We start from the raw sequence: 27,801 nt of genomic DNA, 5'->3' as shown, positions 1-27,801 counted from the left end.
TGGCTTCTGAGCTAAGCAAAGCTTCCCCAAGCTTTGTCATTACATGTCATAGTATGTCATAGCATCCAAATTCAAATTAAGTGTCAAGTGACTAGATTAAATGGTAAAATTTATCCCAAATTTATCATGGGTATAAAAGTGAAGAATAAGATGAACAATCTAATAAGAAAATCATACAATTTCTGCACACACACACTGTATATATATGCAGTCAAATTCAGTTATATTTAAATTCAACATATATGATCTAATTCCAGCTATGTAAATTTCCGCATTTTTTTAATCAACAAAGACCTTTCTCTATTAGAGATTTCATGTTGTGCTATAGTATGAATTATTTGAGGTGTGAACCAAAAGTCTTTAAAATTAAGTGAGACTAATTAAGAGTGATTCATAGTATTCTAGGAAAATTAGATATATAGATGTTCTTTGTTCTTAAAACATACCTGTTATTTTTACTCCTTCCTTTGTTTCAGCTGGTACACCAACACCAAACTCATTCTCTCCAGAGACTCGGAAGTAGTAAATTGCCCCTTCTTGTAAGTTGGTGATTTTATAGGAGAGGCGGTTACAGTTGTTGGTCACAGAGACCCATGCTTTCATACTGGCCTCACGTTTTTCTACATGGTAATTCTTCACTGGTGCTCCGCCATCGTTTTCAGGAACATCCCAGGATAACACTGCAGTCTCTTTGGTTATATCATGTGCAGTAATATTGGTTGGAGGACCAGGAGAATCTAAAACTTTGACAACTAAGGTCAGTGAAGCAGCATTCACAATATTCTGAATTGTTACTGTGTATTTTCCAGAATCACTTCTGTTGGCATTTTCAATAGTAAGTGATGTACGAGAGTCTGTGGAATCAATGTAAGCTCTAGCGAGGAGGTCACTGTCTGGCTTACTCCACAAGACACTAGGTACTGGTCTTCCCCGGAAAGGTACGGTCATGGTAAATGAGGCACCAGCCCTGACAATCAAGGTCTTCTTCATTTCACTGTCAAGATCAAATACAGGTTCTTCTTCTCTTTCTTTTGCTACTTGGGGATCAGAGCTATCACTGGGATCACTAGCACCAACCTTATTGACAGATCTTACTCTGAAAACATACTCGGCTCCTGTTGTTAGTCCACCGATGGTATATTCTGTGCCTCTTAAGTTCTGAATGGCAGTCTCCCACTCAGTTTCATCAGATTTCTTGTATTCTACAGTGTATCCAGTTACTGGGGCCCCGCCATCAAACAAGGGCTTAACCCAGCTAATGGTTATGTTTGTCTTGCCTGAGTCCACAATTTTGGGTTTGGATGGAGGAGATGGCAAGAACACTGGATCTTCTGCCCGAATCAAGGGAGAGGTTTCACTTGGAAGGCTCAGGCCAGCAGCATTTTCTGCGTAAACCCGGTACTCGTATTCACATCCTTCCCGAAGTCCGGTTGATTTCACTCTCAGGTCATAAACTGGTTTTTTGTTTACACGCACCCATCGTAGGCTGTTTTTCTCTCGCCTTTCAATTATATATCCAGAGATGTCACTGCCTCCATCACTCTCTGGTCTCAACCAGCAAAGGGTCATGGACTCTTTGGTCACAGATGTAATTTCCAAAGATGTAGGTGGACTTGGAACTGTAAATGGATCTAGTGCTTTTACTGCCATACTCTCCAGGGGCTCACCAACACCGTATTTATTAACACCTGTTACCCTAAAGATATATTCGTTGCCTTTGAGTAACTTGGTTACTTTACAGGATGTTGTCCTTAATTCTCCTTCACACATTGTCCATGCGAGGTGGCTTGTTTCACGTTTTTCTACAACGTAATAGTCGATATCTGCGCCACCATTTTCTTGGGGCGGTCCCCAGGAAAGCGAGCATTTCTCAGCTGTGAGGCCATTTATTTCAAGTGGTCCTGCTGGTGGGCCAGGCTTATCAAGTACCTTGCAGTTAACTGCCATGGACCGAGTTCCTGCAACATTCTTCAGTGTTAGTACATACTGCCCAGTGTCTCGTCGGACACAGTCTTTCACTGTTAACAAAGTATTATAGTCTGTCGAGACAATTTCTGTTCTTGCTCTTTCTTCAATTTCTACCCCATCCTTGGCCCAGGAAATTACTGGCAGAGGTCGCCCTGCAATGTCTGCATTTATCTTAAGGACCTCTCCAGCTTTGACAACAATAACACCTCGGAACTTGACATCCATCATAATTCTTGGAGCCTCGACATCGTCTTTAACTGTAATAGGCCCAGTGGATTCAGATGGTTCACTAACTGAATCAGCTGCATTCTTTGCAAAAACCCGGAATTCATAACGCTGATCTTCGGTAAGTTCAGTTACTTCAAAGTATGTTTCTTGTACATTCGTAAAATTGCACTTCAGCCAACGGCCATCTGGTAGTTCTCTACGTTCGATAATGTATCCTGTGATCTTAGCCCCACCATCGTAATGTGGTTTGGACCATTTAAGTGACACTGATTTTCTTGTGATATTGGTGACTTCAGGTTGTCCAGGAGGGTCACAGGGATCTCTTGCAGGGACTGGTTCACAAGATTTACTGCATTTACCAATTCCAGCAATGTTCTCAGCATATACACGATACTCATACATCAGTCCTTCATCAAGGCCGGAGACTTTCATTTGAGTATCAGCGATGAGGATTTTATTTGCTTTTGACCAAAGAATGCTGCTTCTCTCTTTGTATTCAAGGTGATAGCCAATTACTTGACTTCCTCCATCATTAACTGGCACTTGCCAGCTTACAATCATGGTAGATTTTGTGGCATGCACAACTTTAGGAGTACCAGGAGGACCTGGGGGGCTGAATGGATACTCTGCAACAACAGGTTTAGATTCACTGTAGGAGCTCTTGCCATAGCGGTTTTCTGCACAAACACGGAACTGATACTCACTTCCTGTTGTCAGACGAACTATCTTAATGGATGTTCTTGCAACTGCCTGTGAAACTACATGCCATGTGGTAGAAGTGGTTTCTCTCTTTTCAACGATGTAATTGCTAATTTGGCAGCCACCGTCATATTCTGGAGGACTCCAGGAAATTGTTACATTGTCACAACTAACCTCATCAATATGAACAGGTCCCGGAGGCCCTGGTTTGTCAAGGACAATTACAGTTATAGGAACTGTTATGGATCCAGCACTATTCGAAACACATAATTCATAAGTGCCAACATCTTCCCTGGAAGCTTCCTTAATAGATAGTGACGTTACAGTCTTTGAAGAAGAAACATTGACTCTTGTGGTCTCTTTGAGAATCTGACCATCCTTTTTCCAGCTTATCGTAGCTTGAGGTCTTCCTTTAAATGGAACATCAATCTTAAGTTGGTCTCTAGCCTTTACGTTGAAAGTATTGAAAGGAAGCTCGACGGAGGGCTTTATTTCAATATCTCTTGCAATTACCGGCACTCCAAGTTGTCTCGGATCACTCCTTCCTTTTTCATTGACTGCAGCTACCCTGAAGGTATACTCTTCTCCCGCAGTTAGGCCAGATATAGTCGCTTCTAGAGTCTTAACTTGTGTGCAAGTGCTCCATTTTTCACTCCCTTTCGTCTGCATTTCAACTACATAACCAGTAATTTTGCTGCCACCATCACTTTCTGGCTTCTCCCACTTAATTGTAGCTGTGTTACGGGTCACATCAACAAGAGTCACTCTGCCGGGTGGGAGGGGTGGTTCAGAAACTTTAACGGGTTCAGTCGTTTCAGCTGGCAAACCAATCCCATATTCATTGGAAGCCAAGACTCGGAAGTAGTAAGAACATCCCTCTTGCAGATTTTCAATTTTAAAAGTATTCTTCGTGCAATTGTTTGTAACAGTAGCATATGCTTTTCTTGTAGTTTCTCGTTTTTCAACAATGTAGTTTGTAATCTTAGCTCCACCATCAATAAGAGGGGGCTCCCAAGATAATGTCACCGAGTCTTTCTTTACTTCTCTTACATTCAAATTCACAGGGGCGCTTGGTGAGTCAAGAACTCTGACATTAACAAAAGCTGTTTTGGAGCCACTGTTATTTTCTAGGGTCAGATTATACCGACCGCTATCAAATCTGGTAACATTATCAATTACCAACATTGTGTAGGAGCTGGTCACCTCGATCTGGGCCCTCTCTGTGAGAGTGCCTTCGGCCTTTTCCCATTTAACTTCAGGTTCCGGTCGCCCTTTGATTGTGACAAATAAGCGTAAAGTAGCACTTGCCCGCAGAACAACCACCTTTCTGAGATCAGCATCAAGTTCTATTTCTGGTGGCTCTAGCCTCTCTTTAGCAACAACTGAGCCAGGTATAGTTGCAGGCTCACTTACACCTTCAGAATTGATGGCACAAATACGGAAGTTATACTCAGTATTTTCTTTAAGCTTGGTCACTGTGAACTGCTTTCCTTGTAATCCTGTCGGTGGAGTGCAGGTTGTCCATTCATCAGCAGCGGCTTCCTTGACCTCCACCACATAGCCCTTAATAGGTGCACCACCGTCATAAATTGGCTTATTCCACGCTAGGGAGACAGAAGACCTGGAAGTATCTGTCACTTTTGGATTACTTGGTGGACCTGGTGGATACAAGGCATCACATGCACGATAGAAGACAGATGGCTCACTAGGTTCACCCACACCAGCTGCATTTTCGGCAGCAACTCTGAACTCATAGGAATGACCTTCGGTAAGGCCAGTTACTCTGAATCGGAGATCTGTTAGAGTTTTCTTGTTGCACTTCGTCCATCTAATGCCTTCCTTATCTCGTTTTTCAAGAATGTAGCCCTCAATTTCGGCTCCTCCATCATCCACCGGGCGTGCCCATGTTACTACCATAGAATCTCTGGTGATTGCTGAGGCTTCAGGTGGTGAAGGAGGACCTGGTGGCTTATACGGATTACAGGCTATAACAGGCTCAGATTCCAAGGGCTCTCCAATTCCATATTTATTCACAGCCATGACGCGGAAAATGTACTCGTTACCAGGAAGAAGTTTAGTGACTTTGTAGTTAAGCGCCTGTACCTCAGTTGAAACCTGGGTCCAGGAGAGTCTGCTTGTTTCTCTCTTTTCAATGATGTAATGTGAGATATTAGCACCACCGTCCTGTAAAGGTGGGTTCCATGCCAGGTAACATTTCTCAGCAGTAACTCCAGAAACCTTCAGAGGTCCTTCAGGGGGCCCTGGCCTGTCAAGTACCTTTACAGTGATTGGTATGGACTTTGTACCACCGACATTGCTGAGTTTCAGAATATACTGTCCTCCATCAGTACGTATACAGTCTTTGACAACAAGAGTAGTTTTCTGAATAGTAGACTTAATTTCCATCCTAGCAGTTGTTTCTTCAAGCTCTTTTCCATCTTTTGACCAAACAATATCAGGTATAGGCTTGCCGTGGATATCAGCTTCAAGGACAAAAGTCTCTCCTGCACGAACAAGGATTATATCTTTATATTTTGGATCCAGTGAGGCATTTGGTGCATCAGTTTCATCTCTGGCAGTAATGGCACCAGTGCTTTCAGATGGTTCACTGAGGTTGCCAGCTGCATTTCTTGCAATTACCCTAAATTCATATCTTTGGTCTTCTACAAGTCCACTCACCGTAAATTCGGTTTCTAATACATTGGTAAAGCTGGCTTTCATCCAGCGGCCATCAGGTAGATCTTTCTTTTCTACAATATAACCTGTTATTTTGCTGCCACCATCATAGGCAGGTTTCTTCCATTTCAGTGTAACGTTGTTTCTTGTGATAACAATGGCTTCGGGGCGACCAGGTGGGTCGCATGGATCACGAGCAACAAAGCATTCTGACACTTTGCTAGGCTTGCCAATGCCAACAATATTTTCAGCAGAAACTTTGAACTCATACTCAAGGCCCTCATCAAGCCCAGTTGTTTTGAATTTGGTGTCTTGAATGGGAGTCTTATTTAATTTGACCCATAAGATGCTGTTCTTTTCTTTCTGTTCAAGATGGTAGCCAATAACTTTGCTTCCTCCATCATGAACTGGCTCATGCCACTGCACAATCATCTGATCTTTTGAAATGGATGTCACAAAAGGAGTTCCAGGTGGCCCAGGTTCTTTAAATGGATATTGTACAATAACTGGTTTAGAATCCAGAGGTGAGCTCTTTCCATACCTGTTTTCTGCAAAAATTCTAAACTGGTATTCAGTGCCTGTTTTCAGTTTGGTTACTTTAATTGTTGTTCTCGCAACTGTTGCTGATACCATATGCCAAGTGGTGGTAGTTGTATCTCGCTTCTCTACAATGTAGTTGCTTATCTGGCAGCCGCCAGTATAGGCTGGAGTTTCCCAAGAGATGACCACAAAGTCTGCACTAACTTCGTCAAACCGAACTGGTCCAACGGGAGGTCCGGGCTTTTCCAAAACAATGATGCTGAGATTTTCTGTGGCTGTACCTGCACTATTTGTTGCTGTTATAGTGTATTTTCCAAAGTCATCTTTATTACTGTCTTTAACTTGCAGAATTGTTGAAGTGGCTGTTTCCTCAACATTTACTCTTGTTGTCTGTTTAAGAGGCTCACCATCTTTGACCCATGAAATGTTAGGTCTTGGTCGGCCAATAACTGGAATTTCAATTTTAAGATCTTCTCCAGCTTGGATGGTATATGTGTTAAACGGTAACTTAAAACTAGGCTGTATGGTCAAGTCCTTGGCTATGACGGGAACACCAAGCACTCTTGGATCGCTTTTTCCTTTCTCGTTGTAAGCCTTGACACAGAACTGATATTCTTGTCCAGAACTCAAACCAGTAACCACTGCATTACAGACTTTGGATTCGGCCACAACACTCCATTTTTCGGTTCCTTTGGGCTGCATTTCAACAACATAACCCAAGACTCTGCTGCCACCATCATGTTCAGGTTTCTCCCACATCAGCGATGCGCTGGTCTGGGACACGTCAGTGAGTGTCACTTTTCCTGGTGGGGAAGGAGGTTCAGCGGCTTTCACAGCATCAGTGGTTTCTACTGGAACACCAACTCCAAATTCATTTTCAGCCATAACTCTAAAGTAGTAAATGGCTCCTTCTGTAAGATTCTCAACTTTAAAGCTTGTTTTGCTGCATTTATTACTCACGTTAGCATATGCTTTTCTGGTTGACTCACGTTTGTCAATAACATAGTTCTTCACTTTTGAACCCCCATCAGTGATGGGTGGTTCCCATACCAGCAGGACAGAATCTTTTTTCACTTCGTTGACTGCCAAATTCTGTGGCGGTCCTGGGGTGTCAAGAACTTTCACAGTTACAAAAGCAGATTTAGATCCACTGCTGTTTTCCAGCTTGAGAATGTATTTTCCAGCATCATTTCTATCACAGTTATCTATTGATAGTTGAGTGTAGTTTACTCCCTTTTCAATTTGGACCTTATCTGTGAATTCACCTTCCTCTCGAGACCAGGTGATGTCAGGTGTTGGGCGACCTTTGAACGGAATGTGAATTCTGGCAGATCCACCAGCTCTTACAACTATTCCTTTCCTTAATTCAGAGTCAAGGTCAAGTTCAGGTGCTTCAAGTTTATCTTCTGGTTTCACAGCACCAGGAATTGATGTAGCCTCACCTAAGCCAGCTTTATTGAGGGCAGAGACTCGTATTTTGTACTCTTGGTGCTCAGTGAGTTTTGAAATTTCAAATCGAGTGGCTCCCAGGCCAGTCTGTGGAGTAACTATTTGCCATTCTTCTTCATCTGCTTTACAGATTTCTACTACATATCCTAGGATCTCACTGCCACCATCATAGATGGGCTTACCCCAGGCAAGTGTAATTGAATTTTTAGTAGTGTCTACAATGTGTGCATTGGTGGGTGGGCCAGGTTTGAACACAGGATCACAAGCCTTATAATAAACTGTAGCTGGACTTGGTTCTCCAACTCCAGCAGCATTTTCTGCCGAGACTCTGAATTCGTACTCATGATCTTCTGTTAATCCTGTTACTCTTAGACGCAAATCTGTAATGCGGCGTTTATTACATTTTATCCACCTAATGCCACTTCTGTCTCTTTTCTCTACAATGTAACCGATAATCTCACTTCCACCGTCACTATCCGGACGGTTCCAACAGACAGTCATGGAGTCCTTGGCAATGTTGGTGACTTCCAAGCTTTTTGGTGGTCCAGGAAGCACAAACGGATTTTTCATCAGTACTGGTGCAGATTCCAAAGGCTCTCCGACACCGTATTTGTTGACAGCCATTATGCGGAAAATATATTCATTCCCTTCTAAGAGTTTGGTAACTTTCAGAGAATTGGTCACAACTTCTGAAGCAACAACAGTCCAGGCAAGTCGACTCGTTTCTCTCTTTTCAACAACATAGTGGGAAATATCACTGCCACCATCTTGAAGTGGTGGAGACCATGTTAAAGTGCATTTTTCAGAAGTGACTCCGGTAACCTGAACTGGCCCTTCTGGTGGTCCTGGTCTATCCAACACTTTTACATTTACTGGGAATGACTTAGAACCTGCAACATTGGAAGCTCTTAAAATATACTGTCCACCATCAATTCTAATGGCATCCTTTACAATAAGTAAAGCCTTGAAATCTGTGTTCTTTATTTCACATCTGGCAGATTCTTCAATTTCCTTATCTCCTCGTAACCACTCAATGGTCGGTAGAGGCTTTCCATGGACATCAGCCTCAAGCCTGAATGTTTCTCCAGCATTTACCACAATTGTGTCTCTGAATTTTGGATCCATTGAAATTCTTGGAAGTTCAACCTCATCCCTGGCTGTTATTGGTCCAGTACTGTCAGAGGGTTTACTTACAACACCAGCTGCATTCTTTGCAATGACTCTGAACTCGTATCTTTGATCTTCAGTAAGACCAGACACGGTAAATTGAGTTTCAATGACATTTGTGAAGCTGGCTTTCATCCAGCGACCCTCAGGCAAATCACGTTTCTCTACAATGTAACCTGTAATCATACTTCCACCATCATAAGCAGGTTTGGTCCACTGTAAAGTGATTTCGTTTCTTTTAACCATTATTGCCTCTGGGGTTCCTGGTGGGTCACAAGGATCTCTGGCTACGTAGCATTCAGAATTCTTGCTTGCTTTACCTACACCAACAATATTTTCAGCATAAACTCTGAATTCATATTCAATGCCCTCTTCAAGATTGACTGCTTTAAACTGAGTGTCATGAATAATGGTTTTGTTGACTTTTGTCCACAAAATACTGTTTCTTTCCTTTCTCTCAAGGTGGTAACCTATGACTGGGCTTCCACCGTTATTGATTGGTTCATGCCACTGAACGACCATGGAGTCTTTGGAAATGGCTGTGACAAATGGTGTGCCTGGAGGGCCTGGTTCTTTGTAGGGATATTGAGCTACAATTGGATCAGACTCCAAGGCAAAACTTTGTCCATATCTGTTTTCAGCAAATATTCTGAATTGGTATTCTGTACCAGTTTTCAGTTTGGTCACTTTGAGTGTGGTTCTGGCAACAGTAGCAGAAACAGTATCCCATACTGTGGTGGTTGTATCTCTTTTCTGAACAATGTAGTTGGTGATCTGGCAGCCCCCTGTATATAATGGGGGATTCCAAGATAATGTAATACTTTCAGCACTGACTTCATCAAATTTAACAGGTCCTTTTGGAGGATCAGGTTTATCTAGAGTTATAACTTCAATGGATGCTGTTTTCTGACCTAAAACATTAGCCACTATGATTCCATAATGTCCACCATCATCCTTATGAGTTTCTTTAATGCTGAGCACAGTGAGGTCAAGTGAATCAGTAACATTGACTCTTGTGGTCTGCTTCAGTGGAAGACCATCTTTAGTCCAGGTAATGGTTGGCTTAGGACGTCCAGAAATTGGCACTTCTATTTTCAAATCTTGGCCGACCTGTACACTGTAATTGTTGAATGCAGGTCTTACATCTGGCTCAATGACCAGATCTTTGGCAACTATTGGAACTGCAAGGGACCTAGGATCACTTCTTCCCTTTTCATTTACAGCAACAACTCTAAAGAGATATTCTTCTCCCTGAGTTAGGTTAGTAATTACCGCTTCAAGGGACTTGACTCGAGCACACTCTGACCATTTCTCGCTGTGTTTAGCTTGCATTTCCACAATATACTGAATGATTTTACTGCCACCATCATGTTCAGGCTTTGTCCAACTCAAGGAGACACTGTTTCTGGTGACATCATCCACAGTTATTTTTCCTGGAGGTTGTGGGACTTCTGCAACCTTAATAGGATCAGCAGTGTGGGCAGGAAGGCCAATACCGTACTCGTTCTCAGCTGTGACTCTAAAGTAATAACTGCAGCCTTCTTGGAGTTGATCAGTCTTCCAAGAATTCTTATGGCAGTTTGTTACCACTGCAGCATATGATTTTCTTGTGGCTTCACGTTTCTCAACAATGTAATTTTTTATTTTGGATCCCCCATCCAACAGAGGAGGTTCCCATGTAATTGATACTGAGTCTTTAGTGATTTCAGTGACTTTCAGGTTAACAGGAGGACTTGGTGTGTCCAGGACTCTCACGGTAACAAAGGCAGACTTCGTTCCACTGCTGTTTTCTAATGTGAGAGTATATTTTCCACTATCATATCGGTTGACATTGTCAAGAACAAGCGAGGTGAAACTGCTGGTGACATCAATTATAGCTGCATCTCGGATTTCACCATCCATCTTTCCCCATTTAACTTCTGGTGTAGGACGACCTTTAATAGGAACAAATAGTCTTAAGGAGCCACCTGCCCTTATATTTATAATTTTCCTTAGTTCTAGGTCAAGTTCAATGTCTGGTGCTTCTAATTTTTCTTCAACTATAATAGGCCCAGGAACATCAGCATGTTCTCCAACTCCAGCTTTATTAACAGCACAGATACGGAAATTGTATTCATGCTTTTCCAACAGCTTTTCTATTTCTATATTTGTTTTATTGATTCCAGTTGGTGGTGTGCACATTGTCCATTCACCAACACTCACGTCACATTTTTCAACAATGTAGCCTTGGATTTCACAGCCACCATCATATATTGGTTTGCTCCAAGAAAGGAAGACAGAAGATCTGGTAATATCTATGACTTTGGGATTGTTTGGAGGTCCTGGTTTATAAATAGGATCACAAGCCTTTTGGTAAGCAGAAGGAGGGCTTGGTTCACTAAGTCCAGCAGCATTTTCGGCTGAGACTCTGAATTCATAATTGTGATTTTCTAGGAGTCCAGTTACTCTCAGTCGCAATTCCCCAATTAGGCGTTTGTGGCATCTTGTCCATCTAATGCCCTCCTTATCCCGTTTTTCAAGAACGTATCCAAGAATTTCACTGCCACCATCAGATGCTGGTCTTTCCCATACAACGATCATTGAGTCCTTGGTCACTGTTGTGATTTCTGGAGCCTTTGGTGCATCTGGCACTACAAACGGATTCTTCGCAATCACTGGATCAGATTCAAGCGGTTCACCAACACCATATTTGTTTACAGCCATTATACGGAAAATATACTCATTGCCTTCGAGAAGCTTAGTAACCTTGCAGCTGAGAGTTTGCACATTGGCATCAACCAGAGTCCAAACTAAGCGGCTGGTTTCTCTCCTCTCCACAATATAATTTATGATGTCACTTCCACCATCCTGTAGTGGGGGTTTCCAAGCTAATGTGCATTTTTCTGCTGTCACTCCTGATACCAGAACAGGTCCCTCAGGTGGTCCTGGTCTATCAAGAACTTTGACATTTACAGTAACTGATCTCTCCCCTGCAACATTTGTGGCCTTCAATATGTAATTTCCACTGTCAATGCGTACTGCATCCTTTATGCTGAGACTGGTGGCAAAGTCAGTGCTCTTTATTTCTAATCGAGCTGTATCTGAAAGCTCCTTATCACCTTTTACCCACTGAATGGTCGGTATTGGTTTGCCATGAACATCTGCATCAATCTTGAATGACTCACCAGCATGAACCACAATTGTGTCTTTGTATTTTGGATCCATACTTATTCGTGGTGGATCTACCTCATCTCTTGCTGTTATTGCTCCTGTGCTTTCTGAAGGCTCGCTAAACACTCCTGCAGCATTTCGAGCTATAACCCGGAACTCATATCTATGGTCTTCAACTAGGCCAGTTACTTCAAACTGAGTGTCAATGACATTTGTAAAACTGGCTTTCATCCAGCGGCCCTCAGGCAATTCTTTCTTCTCTACAATATAGCCAGTGATCTTGCTTCCACCATCATAAGTGGGTTTCTTCCACTGGAGGGTCACAGAATTTCGTGTGACAATAATTGCCTCTGGCCGCCCTGGTGGATCACATGGGTCACGAGCCATGTAGCATTCTGACACCTTACTTGGCTTGCCAATGCCCACGATGTTCTCTGCAGAGACTCTAAATTCATATTCAATGCCTTCATCGAGGCCAGTCGTTTTAAACTTGGTTTGAGGAATGGGTGTTTTATTCAACTTCACCCAGAGGATACTGTTTCTCTCCTTGCGTTCTAGATGATAGCCAATGACTTTGCTACCTCCATCACTAACTGGCTCATTCCACTGTACTTCCATGCTGTCCTTGGAGGAGAGCGTCACAAATGGTGTGCCAGGAGGACCAGGAACTTTGAATGGATACTGGGCTATAATAGGCTCTGAATTGAGGTAGGTGCTCTTTCCATATCTGTTTTCAGCTGCAATCCTAAACTGATATTCACATCCAGTCTTTAATCTGCAAGTCTTTATTGTTGTCCTTGCAACAGTTGCTGACACAATTTGCCAGGTGGTTGTGGAAGTGTCCCGTTTTTCTACAATGTAATTATTGATAGAACTCCCACCATCATACTTAGGTGGGCCCCAGGAAAGAGTAATACTATCAGCTGTCACTTCCTCTATTTTAACTGGTCCAGTTGGAGGCCCTGGTTTGTCAAGAACAATGATGTTAAGGGTTTCGGTAGCTTCACCAGCCGAGTTGGTCAGTTTAACTGTGTAATGTCCCACATCTTCTCGGCAGGCTTCCTTTATCGTCAGTAGTGAATTATTTTCTGTGCTCTCTGCATTTACTCTAGTTGTCTGCTTCAGTGGTACATCATCTTTATGCCAGGTTACAGCAGGTGTAGGACGTCCAATGAATGGAACATCAACTTTTAGGTCTTCATCTGCCAGTACAGTGAATGTATTGAACAGGAGTTTGAAGGCTGGTGGAATGACAAGATCTTTGGCAATTACTGGCACACTCAGTTGTCTAGGATCACTGATGCCCTTTTCATTCTGAGCTGAAACACGGAAAGAATATTCTTCACCCTGAATTAATCCAGTTATAGTGGCTTCAGTGACTTTGACTGTGGCACATGTGGCCCATTTGTCACTGCCTTTGCTCTGCATCTCAACAATGTAGCCTAGAATTCGGCTGCCTCCATCATGCTCTGGTTTTTCCCAAGAGAGTGACACGCTATTTCTGGTGGCATCCACCAAAGTGATTTTTCCTGGAGGAAGGGGTCGTTCTGATGCTTTCACAGACTCTGCAGTTTCAGCAGGCAGCCCGATGCCGTATTCATTTTCAGCAAGAACCCTGAAATAGTAACTACACCCTTCTTGAAGCTGGTCTACTTTCCAGGACATCTTGTGGCAATTTGTTGCAACAGTTGAATATGCTTTTCTTGTTGATTCCCTCTTTTCAACAATATAGTTCTTTATTTTTGAACCTCCATCAAGGAGAGGAGGCTCCCATGTCAATGTGACAGATGACTTAGTGACCTCCTTTACCTTGAGATCCTGTGGAGGGCCTGGCGTATCTAGTACTCTAACATTGACAAACGCAGACTTGCTGCCTGAGCTGTTTTCTACAGTTAGTATGTATTTGCCACTGTCAAATCTGTTTACATTTCCAACAATGAGCAGGGTGTAAGAGCTTGTGGATTCAATGCTAGCTTTATCTAAGGATTCTCCATGTTCCCGGGTCCACTTCACCTCAGGTGCAGGCCTTCCTTTGATTGGAACAAAAAGTCGCAGGGTACAACAAGCTCTTATAGTAACAACTTTGCGCAGGTCAGCATCCAGTTCAATTTCTGGGGGCAGCATCCTGTCTTCAGCCTTTGGAGTTCCAGGAACAAGTGCAGGTTCTCCCATTCCCTCAGAATTCATGGCATAGATGCGGATTTTATATTCTTGATTCTCTGTGAGGTTGGTGATGGTGTAAGAGGTTGCCTTGAGCCCAGCTGGTGGAGTGACAATCTGCCATTCATCTTCCTCTGGCAGGGCAATCTCAACAATATACCCAGTGATTTCTGAGCCGCCATCGTAGATAGGTTTATTCCAAGCAATTGAAATGGATGATCTGCTCGTATCTAGAACACGAGGGTTACCTGGTGGGCCGGGCTTAAACACAGCATCACAAGCTTTATAAAATGGACTGGTAGAACTTGGTGCGCTAATTCCAGCAGCATTTTCAGCCATAATCCTGAACTCATATTCATGTCCTTCTGTCAGTCCAGACACTTTATATCTTAAATCAGTAAGAGTTTTCTTGTTGCATTTCACCCAGCGTTGTCCAGCTTTATCACGCCGTTCTACAATATAATTGATGATTTCACTTCCACCATCAGAGTCAGGATGTCCCCAGCAGACAACCATTGAATCTTTAGTAATAGCTGTAACTTCAGGGTTTTTGGGTGGATCAGGGGGTCCATAAGGATTTACTGCAAGCACAGGCTCTGATTCCAGTGGCTCTCCAACTCCATATTTATTTACAGCCATGACACGGAATATGTATTCATTGCCTTTCAAAAGTTTAGTGACCTTTAGTTTGGTCACTTGGACTTCGGAGGCTACATTTGTCCATGCCAATCTGCTGGTTTCACGTTTCTGAACTATATAGTGATCAATTTTGGCACCCCCATCATCCAGTGGAGGCAACCATGACAATACACATTTTTCTGCTGTCACTTCAGATACAGCTAAAGGTCCTTCAGGTGGGCCTGGTCTATCAAGAACTTTGACATTGAAAATGTGTTTAGCAAACCCACCAGGATTCATTGCTGTAAGAACATAAGCACCACTGTCCCTTCTTGATGATTCCTTGTTTATCAGGTAAGTAGAGAAATCTGCGATTCTTATTTCTAACTTCGCTGTGCCTTCAAGATCCTTTCCACCTTTGGTCCATTCCATTGTTGGTGGTGGGCGACCCGAAACATCAGCTTCTAGCTTGAATGCTTCACCTGCTTTTAATATTACTGTGTCTTTAAATTTAACATCCACCATTATCCTTGGTGCTTCAATGTCATCCCTACACGTGATAGCATCTGATGGCTCAGATGGTGGACTAATAGCACCAGCAGCATTTTTGGCAATCACGCGGAATTCGTAGGCAGCATCTTCTGTTAGGCCGCTGACCGTAAATTCATTCTCCAGGATGTTGCTGAAGTTGGCCTTTAGCCACCGTCCACTGGGAAGATCTCTCTTTTCAACTATATAACTGGTAATTTTAAAGCCTCCAGTGTATTCAGGCTTAGCCCATTTAAGTGTCACTGTGTGTCTAGTAATATTTAGAGGAACTGGTTTCCCAGGTGGGTCAATGGGATCTAAAGCAAGCATAGGTTCAGATGGCTTGCTCGGCTTGCTTTTGCCTGCCATGTTTTCTGCAATCACTCGGAATTCATAAGCAATACCATCTGTAAGTCCACTTGATTTGAAAATGTTGCCTGGTACCAATGCTTTGCTCACAGTCTGCCAGAGAATACCATTTCGTTCTTTCCTTTCAATGTGGTATCCTAAAATGGGGCTTCCACCATCAGAAAGAGGCTCATGCCAGCTAATTGTCATTGAATCCTTGGTAACTGCAGTCACCTGAGGGGTCCCGGGAGGCCCAGGAACCTTAAATGGATAGTTGGCAACTATAGATGCGGATGTGATGCCTGGTCCAACTCCATATCTATTTTGAGCTTTTACCCGGAATTGATACTCCACTCCGGTAGTAAGGCGAGTGGCTTTATAGGTAGTGCGTATGACAGTGGTTGCTAATTCAACCCATGTAGTGCTGTCAGTCTGGCGCATTTCTACTACATAGTTGCTTATTGGTACACCTCCATCGTTTTCTGGTGGGTCCCAGGAGAAGGTTACAAAATCAGATGAAACTTCATCAAATTTGATTGGTCCAGTAGGTGGCCCTGGGATATCGTGGACTTGAATAGTGAGGACATCACCAACCTCTCCCACAATGTTCCTTGCTGTTAATGGATAGGGCCCGCTATCACTTCTTACACACTCGTTGATATTTAAGATGGTTGAAGTGGCTGTGTTTTCAAAGTTAACTCTTTGCGTTTGTTTAAGGATCTGGTCTCCTTTTTTCCATGTAACTGTGGGCTTTGGCCGACCAAGCACTGGAATTTCCACTTTGATGTTCTCACCAGCTCTGGCGATGACTAATTTCTGATAGATGCCACGAAGATCCAATTCGGGAAGCGTTGTCTGCTCCTTGACAATGACGGGTCTGCTTTCTCTAGGGGCACTTCTTCCTGCACTGTTCACGGCCATCACTTGGAAGGTGTATTCTTCCCCTTCGGTTAGATTCTTCACGACACATTCTAACCCCTTCACGGTGGTGATGTGGGTCCACTGGTCAGAGCCTTTTCTTTGGGCTTCGATCACATAGCCAGTGATCTTACTGCCACCATCATGCTTTGGTTTAGGCCATGCCAGGCTGACTGTGCTCTTAGTTATGTCCATAATGTTCAGACTGTCTGGTGGTGACGGTGCTTCAGAGGCTCTCACAGGTTCTGCTGTTTCTGCTGGCTCACCAATTCCATATTCGTTTTCCGCCATCACTCTAAAGAAGTATTCGCTTCCTTCTGACAAGCCAGTAACTTTATATGTGCATTTATGGCACTTTGTGGTGACTGTGGAGTAAGATTTCCGTGTTGCTTCTCGTTTCTCCACAATGTAGTTTGTTATACGGGAGCCCCCATCTATCAGCGGGAGGTCCCAGTGCAGGGTGACACTGTCCTTTGTGATGTCTGTAGGCCTCAGGTTAAGGACAGGTCCTGGGGTATCCAAGACTCGGACGTTAACAAAGCCACTTTTCTTCCCAGCAGGGTTTTCAATGGTCATGACAAATTTACCAGTGTCATATCTGTTACATTCTGGTATAATCAGAAGAGTAAATGATTCCGTGTTTTCAATGTTAGCTCGGTTTTTAAGGTTGATGTCATCTTTGGTCCATGTCACTTCAGGAGCAGGACGACCTTTAATTGGCACGAATATTCTAATACTGAGTCCTGCTCTAACAACAAGTGTTCTTCGAAGCTCAGCATCTAGTTCAAAATCAGGAGCCATTTCCCGTTCTACAATTTCAACATCTGGAATCATTGCCGGCTCCCCAATACCTGCATCGTTGATGGCTCTGATTCTAAAATTGTATTTTTCTTTAGTCTGAAGATCAGGGACAACAAATTGAGTGATTCGGAGACCAGTTCCTGTTGTATCTTTTATCCAGGCCTCATCTCCTACTTTTTGATGCTCTACGACATAGCCAGTGATTTCAAGTCCTCCATCATAATGAGGCTTGCCCCATGCTAAAGAAGCAGATTTTTTGGTAGTATCAGTGACATGGGCATTTGAAGGTGGTCCTGGGGGATCTGAAACAGAAGCAAAGACACAAAAGCATATGTTAGGAGTTTGGCTTTTAGATAACTTCTCTGAAATACTGGCACTCCCAAATGAGTGGTGTTGAAAAAAATACTAACATGCTACATCTTTCATCAGAACAGGATTTGAAGCATCACTAGGTGGACCAATTCCAGCTTTGTTTTCTGCACTGACACGAAATTCGTAGGTGTTTCCTTCTTGCAATCCTGTTACTTTGCATCTGAGATCTGAAACTGGAGTCTTTGTTGCTCTCACCCATCGCAGGCTTTTCTTTTCTCTCCTTTCAATATGATATCCTGTGATTTCACTACCACCATCATCAGCTGGTCTTTTCCAACTGACGGTGGCAGTGTTTTTAGTGACATTTGATACTTCTGGTTTTCCAGGAGGGCCAGGGGGACCTGAAAAAGAAACAAACTTATGAGAAATCCATGCTTTCACAAACTCTGCTGCAAATGTTAACATGTCAGTTCCCTTAGATGCTCTACATACCAAATCTGTCCACCATTTTGACAGGTTCAGACTGTACAGGTTCTCCTTTCCCAAACTGGTTTACAGCTGAGACCCGGAAGAGGTACTCATTTCCTTGGATAAGTTTGGTGGCCACATGCCTGCAAGACTGAATATCTTCAGCAACCACTGTCCATAAAAGTCGACTGGTTTCTCTCTTTTCAAGAACATAGGACTTAATTGGTGAGCCGCCATCCTCCAATGGAGGTGTCCATGTGAGTGTTGCTTTTTCAGCAGAAACATTACTGATTTCAATGGGACCTGGGGGACCAGGTACATCGAGGACTGTTACCTTCACATGTTCCTCCTTTGTGCCAAAAGTATTGGTAGCAGTAATGGTATATTCACCAGCATCTTTTCTAGTGGCATACTTGACAGTAAGCATGGAAGATGTTGGGGTCGAAGATATCTGAACAATATCTGATGGTCTCATGTCTTTTCCTGCCCTAGACCAACTCGACTTTGGAAGGGGCTTGCCAAGAATGCTAATGGCACTCAAAACAATGGTATCTCCTGCTTTAATTGTCAGCCCATCTTTTATTGTGGGATCAAGGACAATGGTTGGTGCCTCTGCAAAGAAAAAAAAAAATTAATCGGCAAAGGAAGGAGGCTTAATTTGCTTTTTTTTTTATGGGCATGAAAAAGTAAAATAGACCTACCATATTCATCCTGGCAAATAATGGTTCCTGTACTTTCTGATGGAGCACTGATAGCACCTGCTGTATTCTTCGCTCTAACTCTGAATTCATATTTTCCACCTTCAACAAGGTCAGTTACAGTAAAGGCACAATCTGGGACATTAACATGGTTGGCTTTCGTCCAAGATTTAGAGGGTAGATCCCGCTTCTCCACTATATATCCAGTCAACTTATGACCACCATCATATTTGGGTTCAGTCCAAATGAGGGTCACTGAATTCCTTGTTACATTAATAACCTCAGGTTTGCCAGGAGGATCTAAAACAAAGCAAAAAAGCCAGTCAAATAGCAATGTTTTTTTTTTTTTTTTTTCCACGCAGAAAACATACCTGGGCTTTTCTTTGTACAACGACTTACCAATTGGATCAAGTGCCACAACTGGCTCTGATGGCAGGCTTGGCTTGCCTACTCCTGCTAAATTGATTGCCATGACTCGGAATTCGTACTCAAGACCTTCAGTCAATCCTGTCACTTTGAAGTCTTTCATCCTAATAGGAGTCTTGTTAGCTCTCTTCCACAAAAGGCTGTTTCTTTCCTTGAACTCGATATGATACCCTACAAAAAAAAGACCCAGTGAATTTGTCAATTCAGGTAGAAAATACAAATGCCAATCTGGTTTTTAAGTACATGTTTTTGCCCAAATGGTTTATATGTGGACATAATATGGAATAAATAGTCATTCTTGCTAATAGCTATACTTTTATTTCCTAGGCACTTTTTTTTCCCCTCTTGGGATATGTGTATTTGTTGCACCTTCTGTTGAAAAATTCTAACTTAGTAAAAGAGATATCACTACGAAAGCCTTTTTAACTATTAGGAGATTTTCACTGAAATCAAGTATTAGCTTAACTAATGCTTAATGTACTGAAAGGAAAAAAACCATTACTGTATGTGCAGGTAGTGCTATAAATAAGGAGCATACATTCAGCTTGTTTTTCAGGGAGGACGATTTGGAAGAAACATTAACGTAAAAGCTGTAGGAGAAGAGCAAATGAAATACCTGTAATTGGAGAGCCACCAGTTTTCCTGGGGTCAGTCCAAGTTAGAGATACCGAATCATGTCTGACATCCACGATATTGGGAGGTGGGGGAGCATCAGGCACATCTAGGAAAAAGTAGATGATGCAAGAGTTATAATAGGGAACTTTTCTCAAAAACATGTTTTGCTTTGTGTTTTCTGACTCTGAGACACTCACCAAATGGATGTTTAGCAACAATTGGCTCTGATTTCAGGCCTTCTCCTACACCATATTTATTTTCAGCACTGACCCTGAAGGTGTATTCCATGCCCTCATGAAGCCTGGTTACTCTAAAGGTGGTTTTCTGGACAGCTGAGGCACAGATCACCCACTTGTTGTTTACAGAATCTCTCTTCTCTAGGATATAGTTGGTGATTTCAGAACCTCCGTCATCCTTTGGAGGACCCCACTTTAAGGTCATGGCTTCTGCTGTGACTTCATCAAATTTGATTGGTCCCGTGGGGATGCCAGGCTTGCCAACAACTTTTATAGAAAGAGTTCCTTCTTTGGTGCCGGCAACGTTCTTAAGTGTGATTGTATATTTTCCAGCATCAGATTTTTGGCAATCATGTACCACAAGAGTTGTGTTAACTGCAGTTGACTCAACACTGACTCTTGTGTCAGTTGGTAGAGGATCTTCCTCTTTCTTCCAGGATACTGATGGAGCTGGCTTGCCTTTTATGGGGATCTTAAGACGGAAGCTGCTGTTTTCTTTAGCCAAGTAGCACAAATCAGGTATGTCCTTTAAGTCAAGGTCAGGAGCCACTGTAAAACAGCAGAGATAAATTATTGTCATTTTTCAGACCAGGCAATTAATTTTTTCAGATTATAATAATTTTTAAAGGATTTTTAGATAAGCCTGTGAGTAGGGCTCAAGCATGCACTTTTGATGGCAATAAAGGGAAAATGAAGATGCGTGGCTAAAGGCTTACCAATATCATCCTTTGCCACAGCAGTGATTTCACTTGGGGTTCCTTCTCCGTTTTCATTCTCAGCACTGACTCTGAAGGTATATTCCTTGCCTTCAGTCAAATCTTTTGCGGCATACTGTAAGCTTAATGATTTTGTAACACGTTGCCACTTATTGTCTTCAGTCAGGAAATCTACTACATATCCAGTAATTCGGCTGCCACCATCACTGCGAGGCTTTTTCCAGGCTATGCTACAAGATGACTTAGTTACAGATATCACTTTCAGGTCCACAACTGGTCCAGGGGTTTCTAAAGCAAAGGAAAAATGATAGGGCTAAGCCCCAGATAACCAAGGTAAGAGGTCACTCAGAACGCTGGGGTAGTAGCTCATTTGCTTACCGGAAGCTTTGACAGCATCTCGTGTTTCACCAGGATCGCCGATGCCATACTCATTTTCAGCAAACACCCTGAAGAAGTAGGATTTTCCCTCCTCCAAGTTAGACACTCGGAAGCTTGTTTTTGAGCACTCAGTCGTCACCGTAGACCAGGACTTCCTCTCTGCGTCACGTTTTTCCACCACATAGTTTATGATGGGACTTCCGCCATCAATAATGGGAGGGTCCCAGGTAATATAAGCAGAATCTTTGGATATTTCCTTAACAGTGACATTGACAGGTGGCCCGGGAGTATCTGGACATATCATGGACAAATAAGAAATGAATATGTAAAAAATACATAAACTACATTTTTAACATAGGATTGTTTTCTTCAAATAGACTTACCAAGCACTTTCACTACAATGGTATATTCCTTTTTACCGCAGCTGTTCTCCAGAGTCAAGATATATTTTCCTGCATCATATTTGTTCACATTTTCACAGCGCAAGAAAGTGTCAAAGTCCGTTGATTTTATGTCAAGTCCAATCCTTTCTCTTAGATTGACGTTTGGTTTAGACCAGGTTATCTTTGGAGGTGGACGGCCTTTTACTGGTACATACAATCTCATTGTAACTCCAGCACGTAATATGAGTGTTTTCCTCAAATCAGCATCGAGCTCTCCCTCAGGTGGGACTGTTTAAAATAATAATTTAATGGTCAAATATATTTCCAAGGACTAACCTTACCACTCTTAAATTAGTTTCTTTTTCAGAACTGATTTCTAGGTCTTTAAAAAATTCTTAGTATGATCCTCAAAACTTTTGTCAACTATTTCAGCACTCTGTAGTGATTGTTGATCTTTCTATATTCTAATATCCTGTAGGCTAAACCCAAGTTTTCCCCGAAGGATCTGTAACTTCTCTCCTTCTCCTCTCACAAACCTCCCATACTCTCAAACTCTCTCTTAAACATAGATAATTGATTCTTGGCTCTCTTCCATTCTTGTTTTTCTTTTCTGTGTTCAGTGAAGCTCTCTGATGTATAATCTGGCTCTCTTTATTTCATCATGGGAAGAAAAATATATAGGGGGTGAAGTATTACACCAAGTAATTCAAAATAAAGGGAGAAATGGTTATGGGAAAGAAGCAAATAGAAAACTGGTGAGAAGGAAAATTAGGAGGCACAGCCTATAATTACATACTTATGAAGAAGGATGGATTAGAAGATGAAAAAAAAAGCCCATTAGAATGACAAATAGCTCATTACTTAGTTAAAAAAAAAAAACCTATTTTCAGAATAAAATTCCTATGTTCCATATTCTTCTTTTGAAGACATGAATTCTCATGTAAGTATGAAAAGCTTTTCAAAGCCACAGATCAGCTTACATTCCATTTGGTCTGTGTAGGATATCATAAAGTACCAACCCAGTCTCCATTACAATGTACTCCTGGAGCTACCAACTCTAATGCTCATAAATAAACAAATCTACATAAGGGAGTTCTATACTGCCTTTTATAATATGCCTGATGAGAAAAACTCTATTTCTCCTGGTAATACTTACTTAAGATGTCCTTGGGACGGTGTTTGTCTGGCACATCACTGGGGTCGCTGTATCCAATCTTATTAACAGCATACACGCGGAACTGATATTCTGTGTCTTCCATTAGGCCAGTAACCTCGAAGCGGGTTTTCTGTAGCTTCTCTGGTAAATTGCACCTCACCCAGTTATCAGAGTCAGCTCGTTTTGCTTCAACAAGGTAGCCAATGATAGGGCTACCACCGTCATAGGCTGGCTTGCCCCAAGATAGACTCACAGAGCTACGGGTCGTATCGTATACTTTAGGAAAAGCTGGTGGGCCAGGAGGATCTGAGGATAAATAACAGAAAAATTTCATTAAAATCTCATTCCTGGTTGTTCAGAGTTGCTTATAACATGAGATATGGGACTCTTTCATGAAAACTTACACAGAGGGTCCCGGGCATAAGCAGCTTTGGATGCATCACTGGGTTTCCCAGGTCCAGCCTTATTTATAGCTGTAACTCGGAACTCATATTCAGTGCCTTCTTGGAGACCTGTTGCTTTTATTGTTCTTTCTATAACAGGTTTTCTGTTGACTTTAGTCCAGTTAACTGCCTGGGTTTCTCGCTTTTCAACCAAATAGCCAGTGATGGGTGAGCCGCCATCATCTGCTGGTGGTTTCCAGCTTACCGTCATGTGATCTTTGGTTATGTTGCTAATAACAGGAGGATCACAGCGCCCGGGTGGGTCTGCAGAGATTGATTGAAAAGTTAATATGCCAGTCTAAAAGGTAAACTTTAAAAAGTCAAATGAAAAACTCAAGGAAAATGTTCATTCCTACCATATGGGTTTTTAGCAATTGCTGGTTCAGTGAAGATTGGATCGCCCACACCATATTTATTCTCAGCACAAATTCGGAACTGATATTCATGGCCCTCTATGAGTTTCTCCACACTGCAGCTGGTGATGGGCACGGTAGCCGAGACTTGTGCCCAGTTGGGTCTGCTTGTTTCACGTTTGTCAATAACATAGTTGGTGATTTCTGAGCCTCCATCTTCAAGAGGAGGTTCCCAAGAAAGCATTGCACGATCTGCATACATTTTGTTGATTTTAACAGATGCTGGAGGACCTGGTTTATCTGAAAGAATAAGAAAGAAAAGTGAAGTCTTCCACTAACACATGTGAAATGGGGAATGAGTAGACTGCAGGTCTGGAGACCTGACCGCAGTCTTTATATGTTGTCATTAACTTCCTGTAGGACCTTGGAAAGTACATAATTTTTCAGAATCTTAATTTCCTTATATGTAAAATATGTAACTGGAATATATGACTTCTAATGCTCTTTTCAGCCTAAAAATCCCATTACCCTGTGATGAGAATAATTCTCTGATTACAAACGATACATCATTATGTATCTTTTCTCACATATGATTTTGTAAATTCTATTACCTCACATCAACCGAAGTAAAATATGAGATTCTAAATAAGCACTATAGTTACCTAACACTTTAAGCTTAATGGTGGCTGATTTGGAACCACTTGAATTTTCAGCAGTAATGGTATAGTCGCCCGAGTCCTTTCGGTTCACGCTGAACAGCTCCAGGGTGCATAGGTTCCGCTTCATGGCCATCTTTATGCCTTCTGCTGGTTTCAGTAGTGTGCCCTCCTTCTTCCAAGAGACGGTTGGCATTGGTTTACCAAAAACAGTAGCATCCAGGCAAACATTAGTTCCAGCTTTCACAGTAAGCAAAGATTTCATAGCCACACTCAGTTCTATCCTGGGAGGAACTGGGAAGAAATAAGATCAGGATTTAATGTAAGCAAAGCTATATCATTCTTGTTAATAAAAGTAGGAAATGCATAGGCTCGGTCTCTTTCGAGATGGGATTTTTACAAGTAACATTTATTATAAAAGAATATAGGTTTAGGGGTGCCTGGGTGGCTTAGTAGGTTAGGCATCTGACTCTTGATTTCGGCTCAGGTTGTGATCTTGGGGTCATGAGATCAAGCGCTGCATCAGGCTCCATGTCTGCTTGAGATTCTCTTTCTCCCTCTGCCCCTCCCCCCTGCTTGCACGCTTTCCTCTCTCTAAATAAATCTTAAAAAAGAATATAGGTTTAATATAGGAGTTTGATAATGCTGAAAGTATAAAGAAAAAAGTAAATTATCTTCCATAATTCCAACATCCTTAAATTTTCACTATTATCATTCGGTGCATTTCCTTGTCATGTCTCTGTGCCTTTGTATGGTTGATATTACATGGTCCTCACAGTTTTGTATCTTTTTTTAGTTTAACATGTTATTAAGATTTTCCATTATCATAATTTTTAGTTATCTGTATGCAAAATACTTATCATTTTACTTGTTTTTCCCCCCGTGATATATATTTTGTTTTTAATTAGGAGAAATATACATCATGAGTATTTTCTGTTGAGTATTATAGGCAAAGGTGGAATCTTACCATTTTCTGCCTGGATGGTCACTGGATCAGAAGGTTCAGAGGGCTGGCTAATGTTTACTGCAGTCTTGGCAATTGCTCTAAATTGATACTGAGCATTCTCTTCCAAGCCAGTGACTGTGTACTCTTCCTGGGGAATCTGGTGAGGTGAGGTATTGCACCGTACCCACTTATCACCAGGAAGTTTGCAAGCTTCTACGAAGTAGCCAATAATTTTGCTGCCTCCATCATGTTTTGGACGAGCCCAGATGAGGGATACAGTACTCTTGGAAACATCAATAACTTCAGGCTTTCCAGGAGGATCTGAAACCAAAAGGGGTATTCTCAGCATTTATCTTAACAGAAGTTATAAACTTCCATATTTCACATCATCACCCAGAAATATTGAGAATCTCTCTGAATAGAAGTAAAAATCCTCAGAGACCCTGAGATTTAAATATGCTGCCGTAATATTAACAAAAATTACTCACCAACTGGCATTCTTGCGGTTACGTATTCTGTTGGTTTGCTGGGTGGGCTGGATCCAGCTTTGTTTAGTGCGTAGATTCTGAATGAATACTCAAGACCTTCTACAAGGCCAGCACAAGGATATTCAGTTGACCGGACAGGAGTATCATTAGCTTTCACCCAGAGCAAACTGTTTCTTTCCTTGCGTTCAATCAGATAACCAGTAATGGGACTCCCTCCATCACTGTCTGGTCTGTCCCATGCCACAAATATGCAGTCTTTGTTGACTTTAGTGACCCGTGCATTCTTCGGTTCACTTGGAACACCTGGAGAGGAAGACAAGGGAAACGTCAGGTTTTTTTCTTAAGTAACAGACTGGAAAGAAAACAATTTTTTTTTCTCCCTGATAGAAACCTACCAAATGGGAACTTAGCCAGCATCTTTGGAGATGTGAGAGGCTCTGAAATGCCAAATCGATTTTCAGCACGGACCCGGAAGATATACTCCTGGCCTGGGATCAGTTTTCCAACTCTGCAGGAAGTTTTTGTCACTGAGGCGAGTGCTGTCACCCAGTCACCTCGGCTCACATCACATTTCTCCACTATGTAATTGGTGATGTTACTGCCTCCATCCTCCAGAGGGATGTGCCATGACAGGGAGCAAGCATCAGCATCTATGTCAGAAATGTCAAACGGAGGCTGAGGGGGCCCAGGAGCATCTGCATAAACCAAGAGAAAGAAATATAAGAACAGGGATTTGATAGGAAAAAATGTTTCTGATCTTCATATTTAGATAGCCATTTTTCTAATGCTTAACCTACCCATGACGATAATTTTGACTTTCTGAGTGTCTGTCCCAGAACTGTTCTCCGCGGTGAGGCTGTAGTACCCACTGTCTTTCCTAGTAACATCTTTTATGATCAGGATTGAAGAGGCGTCTGCTTTATGCACTGCCAGGTGGCTGGAAGTGACAACGTCATCTTCTCCTTTCTTCCATTTACAGACTGGATGAGGCTTTCCATACACATGGGCTTCAACTCGGAGTTTCTTCCCAGCTTTAATAGTAATTTGCTCTGGCATAAGGATCTTTGGAGGCACTAAAAGTATGAAGATGAAAATTCATTACATTTGTGGGGAGGATGGATCTCCTCTGGTGGGGAACTCTACTGGTGTTTTTCAAACTGTGGGTGGCAACCCATTAATGGCTTCAAGTTCATGTTTGCATTACAGCCAATATTTTAAAAAAAGAGTAAGATTGAACCAAATAGAAAATATGAGAGTCCAGTCTGTATGTGAGAAGAAAATTCTAATGAACTTTTATCACGTGATAAAAGGAGACAGTGACCACTTACACAGCTGTTCTTTGGCTTCATACACTCCTTCAGCTTCCCTTGGCAAACTGACTCCAACAGCATTTCTGGCTGCTACTCTAAATTTATACTTCTTTCCTTCCTTTAGGCCAGTGACGACAAGGCTGAGATCTTTAACCACCGAGTACTCTGTCCAGCGATCTGCAGGCTGCTCCTCTTCTCTGTAACTAATGATGTAGCCATTGATTTTAGCACCTCCGTCACGCAGAGGAGGCAGCCAGGCTAATGCAGCACTGTTTTTGGTCATTTCAGTAACTTCTAGTTTCCTTGGGGGATCTGGCTCGCCTAGAAGAAAAATGTGATTTAGAAAAACTGTCCAGGTACACTAATCCAATCCCTTTGTTACTCTACCTAAATGTTGGAGTGTGCCACTTGCTTAGAAGCATCTGGAAACTGGAGCTCAGTATGTTGACCGTGAAAAGTACAAGATGGGGCAGATTAAAACACTCTTCAGTGAGTGAGTTAGAGATTTATTTGGACTGTTTGGGTTTCTACAAATTAAAGCCCTTTTGGTGTGGCAGATGAACATGTTTCAGTATCTTGTCCTTGCTCGGGTAGGAGGCTGGAGTTAAAAGGAGGAAAAAGGACAGTGCTTACTCAGAGGATCTGATGCAAGCACTGGTTTGGGGACGTCAGCTGGCACGCCAGGGCCATATTCATTGACAGCAGTGACTCTGAAGAAGTACTCGTTCCCAGGGACGAGGTTGGTGACTTGGAAGCTCGTTTTCTTGACTTCCGGGGTAACTGTTGACCACGTCTTTCTCTCTGTCTCACGCTTCTCCACAATATAATGTGTCACTTGGCTCCCACCGTCATTCTCAGGAGGGGCCCAGGAAATGTGGCATGACGTTTTAGTGACATCTGAAACTTTTAAATCAGTCACAGGTCCGGGAGTATCTGTAAAGAACCACAAAACCAGATATATATGTCT

The 27,801-nt window shown here is 42.3% G+C and overlaps 1 protein-coding gene and 1 long non-coding RNA gene across 3 annotated transcripts in view; one reads left to right on the top strand and one right to left on the bottom strand.

Moving 5' to 3' along the window:
* The window catches only part of TTN (titin), a 268,068-nt gene that overhangs the window by 31,517 nt on the left and 208,750 nt on the right, over positions 1–27,801 (bottom strand). The window contains 20 exon segments of the mRNA XM_028121746.2: positions 447–17,552; positions 17,661–17,963; positions 18,055–18,642; positions 18,732–19,028; positions 19,128–19,325; positions 19,771–19,875; positions 19,967–20,554; positions 20,722–21,009; positions 21,100–21,390; positions 21,483–21,770; positions 22,639–22,944; positions 23,043–23,345; positions 23,438–23,734; positions 24,097–24,384; positions 25,058–25,357; positions 25,525–25,827; positions 25,920–26,219; positions 26,322–26,597; positions 26,853–27,155; positions 27,468–27,767. Coding sequence (XP_027977547.2) covers positions 447–17,552; positions 17,661–17,963; positions 18,055–18,642; positions 18,732–19,028; positions 19,128–19,325; positions 19,771–19,875; positions 19,967–20,554; positions 20,722–21,009; positions 21,100–21,390; positions 21,483–21,770; positions 22,639–22,944; positions 23,043–23,345; positions 23,438–23,734; positions 24,097–24,384; positions 25,058–25,357; positions 25,525–25,827; positions 25,920–26,219; positions 26,322–26,597; positions 26,853–27,155; positions 27,468–27,767 — 23,028 coding nt within the window.
* The window catches only part of LOC114223053 (uncharacterized), an 87,871-nt gene that overhangs the window by 36,108 nt on the left and 23,962 nt on the right, over positions 1–27,801 (top strand). The window lies entirely within an intron of this gene.

Source organism: Eumetopias jubatus, unplaced genomic scaffold (genome assembly GCF_037043125.1).
Source record: "Eumetopias jubatus isolate StellerSeaLion01/CBP00866 unplaced genomic scaffold, mEumJub1_p1.0 scaffold_3, whole genome shotgun sequence".
NCBI lineage: Eukaryota > Metazoa > Chordata > Mammalia > Carnivora > Otariidae > Eumetopias > Eumetopias jubatus.
The sequence above is the reverse complement of the archived record's forward strand: the minus strand, read 5'-3'. Positions and strand labels throughout refer to the sequence as shown.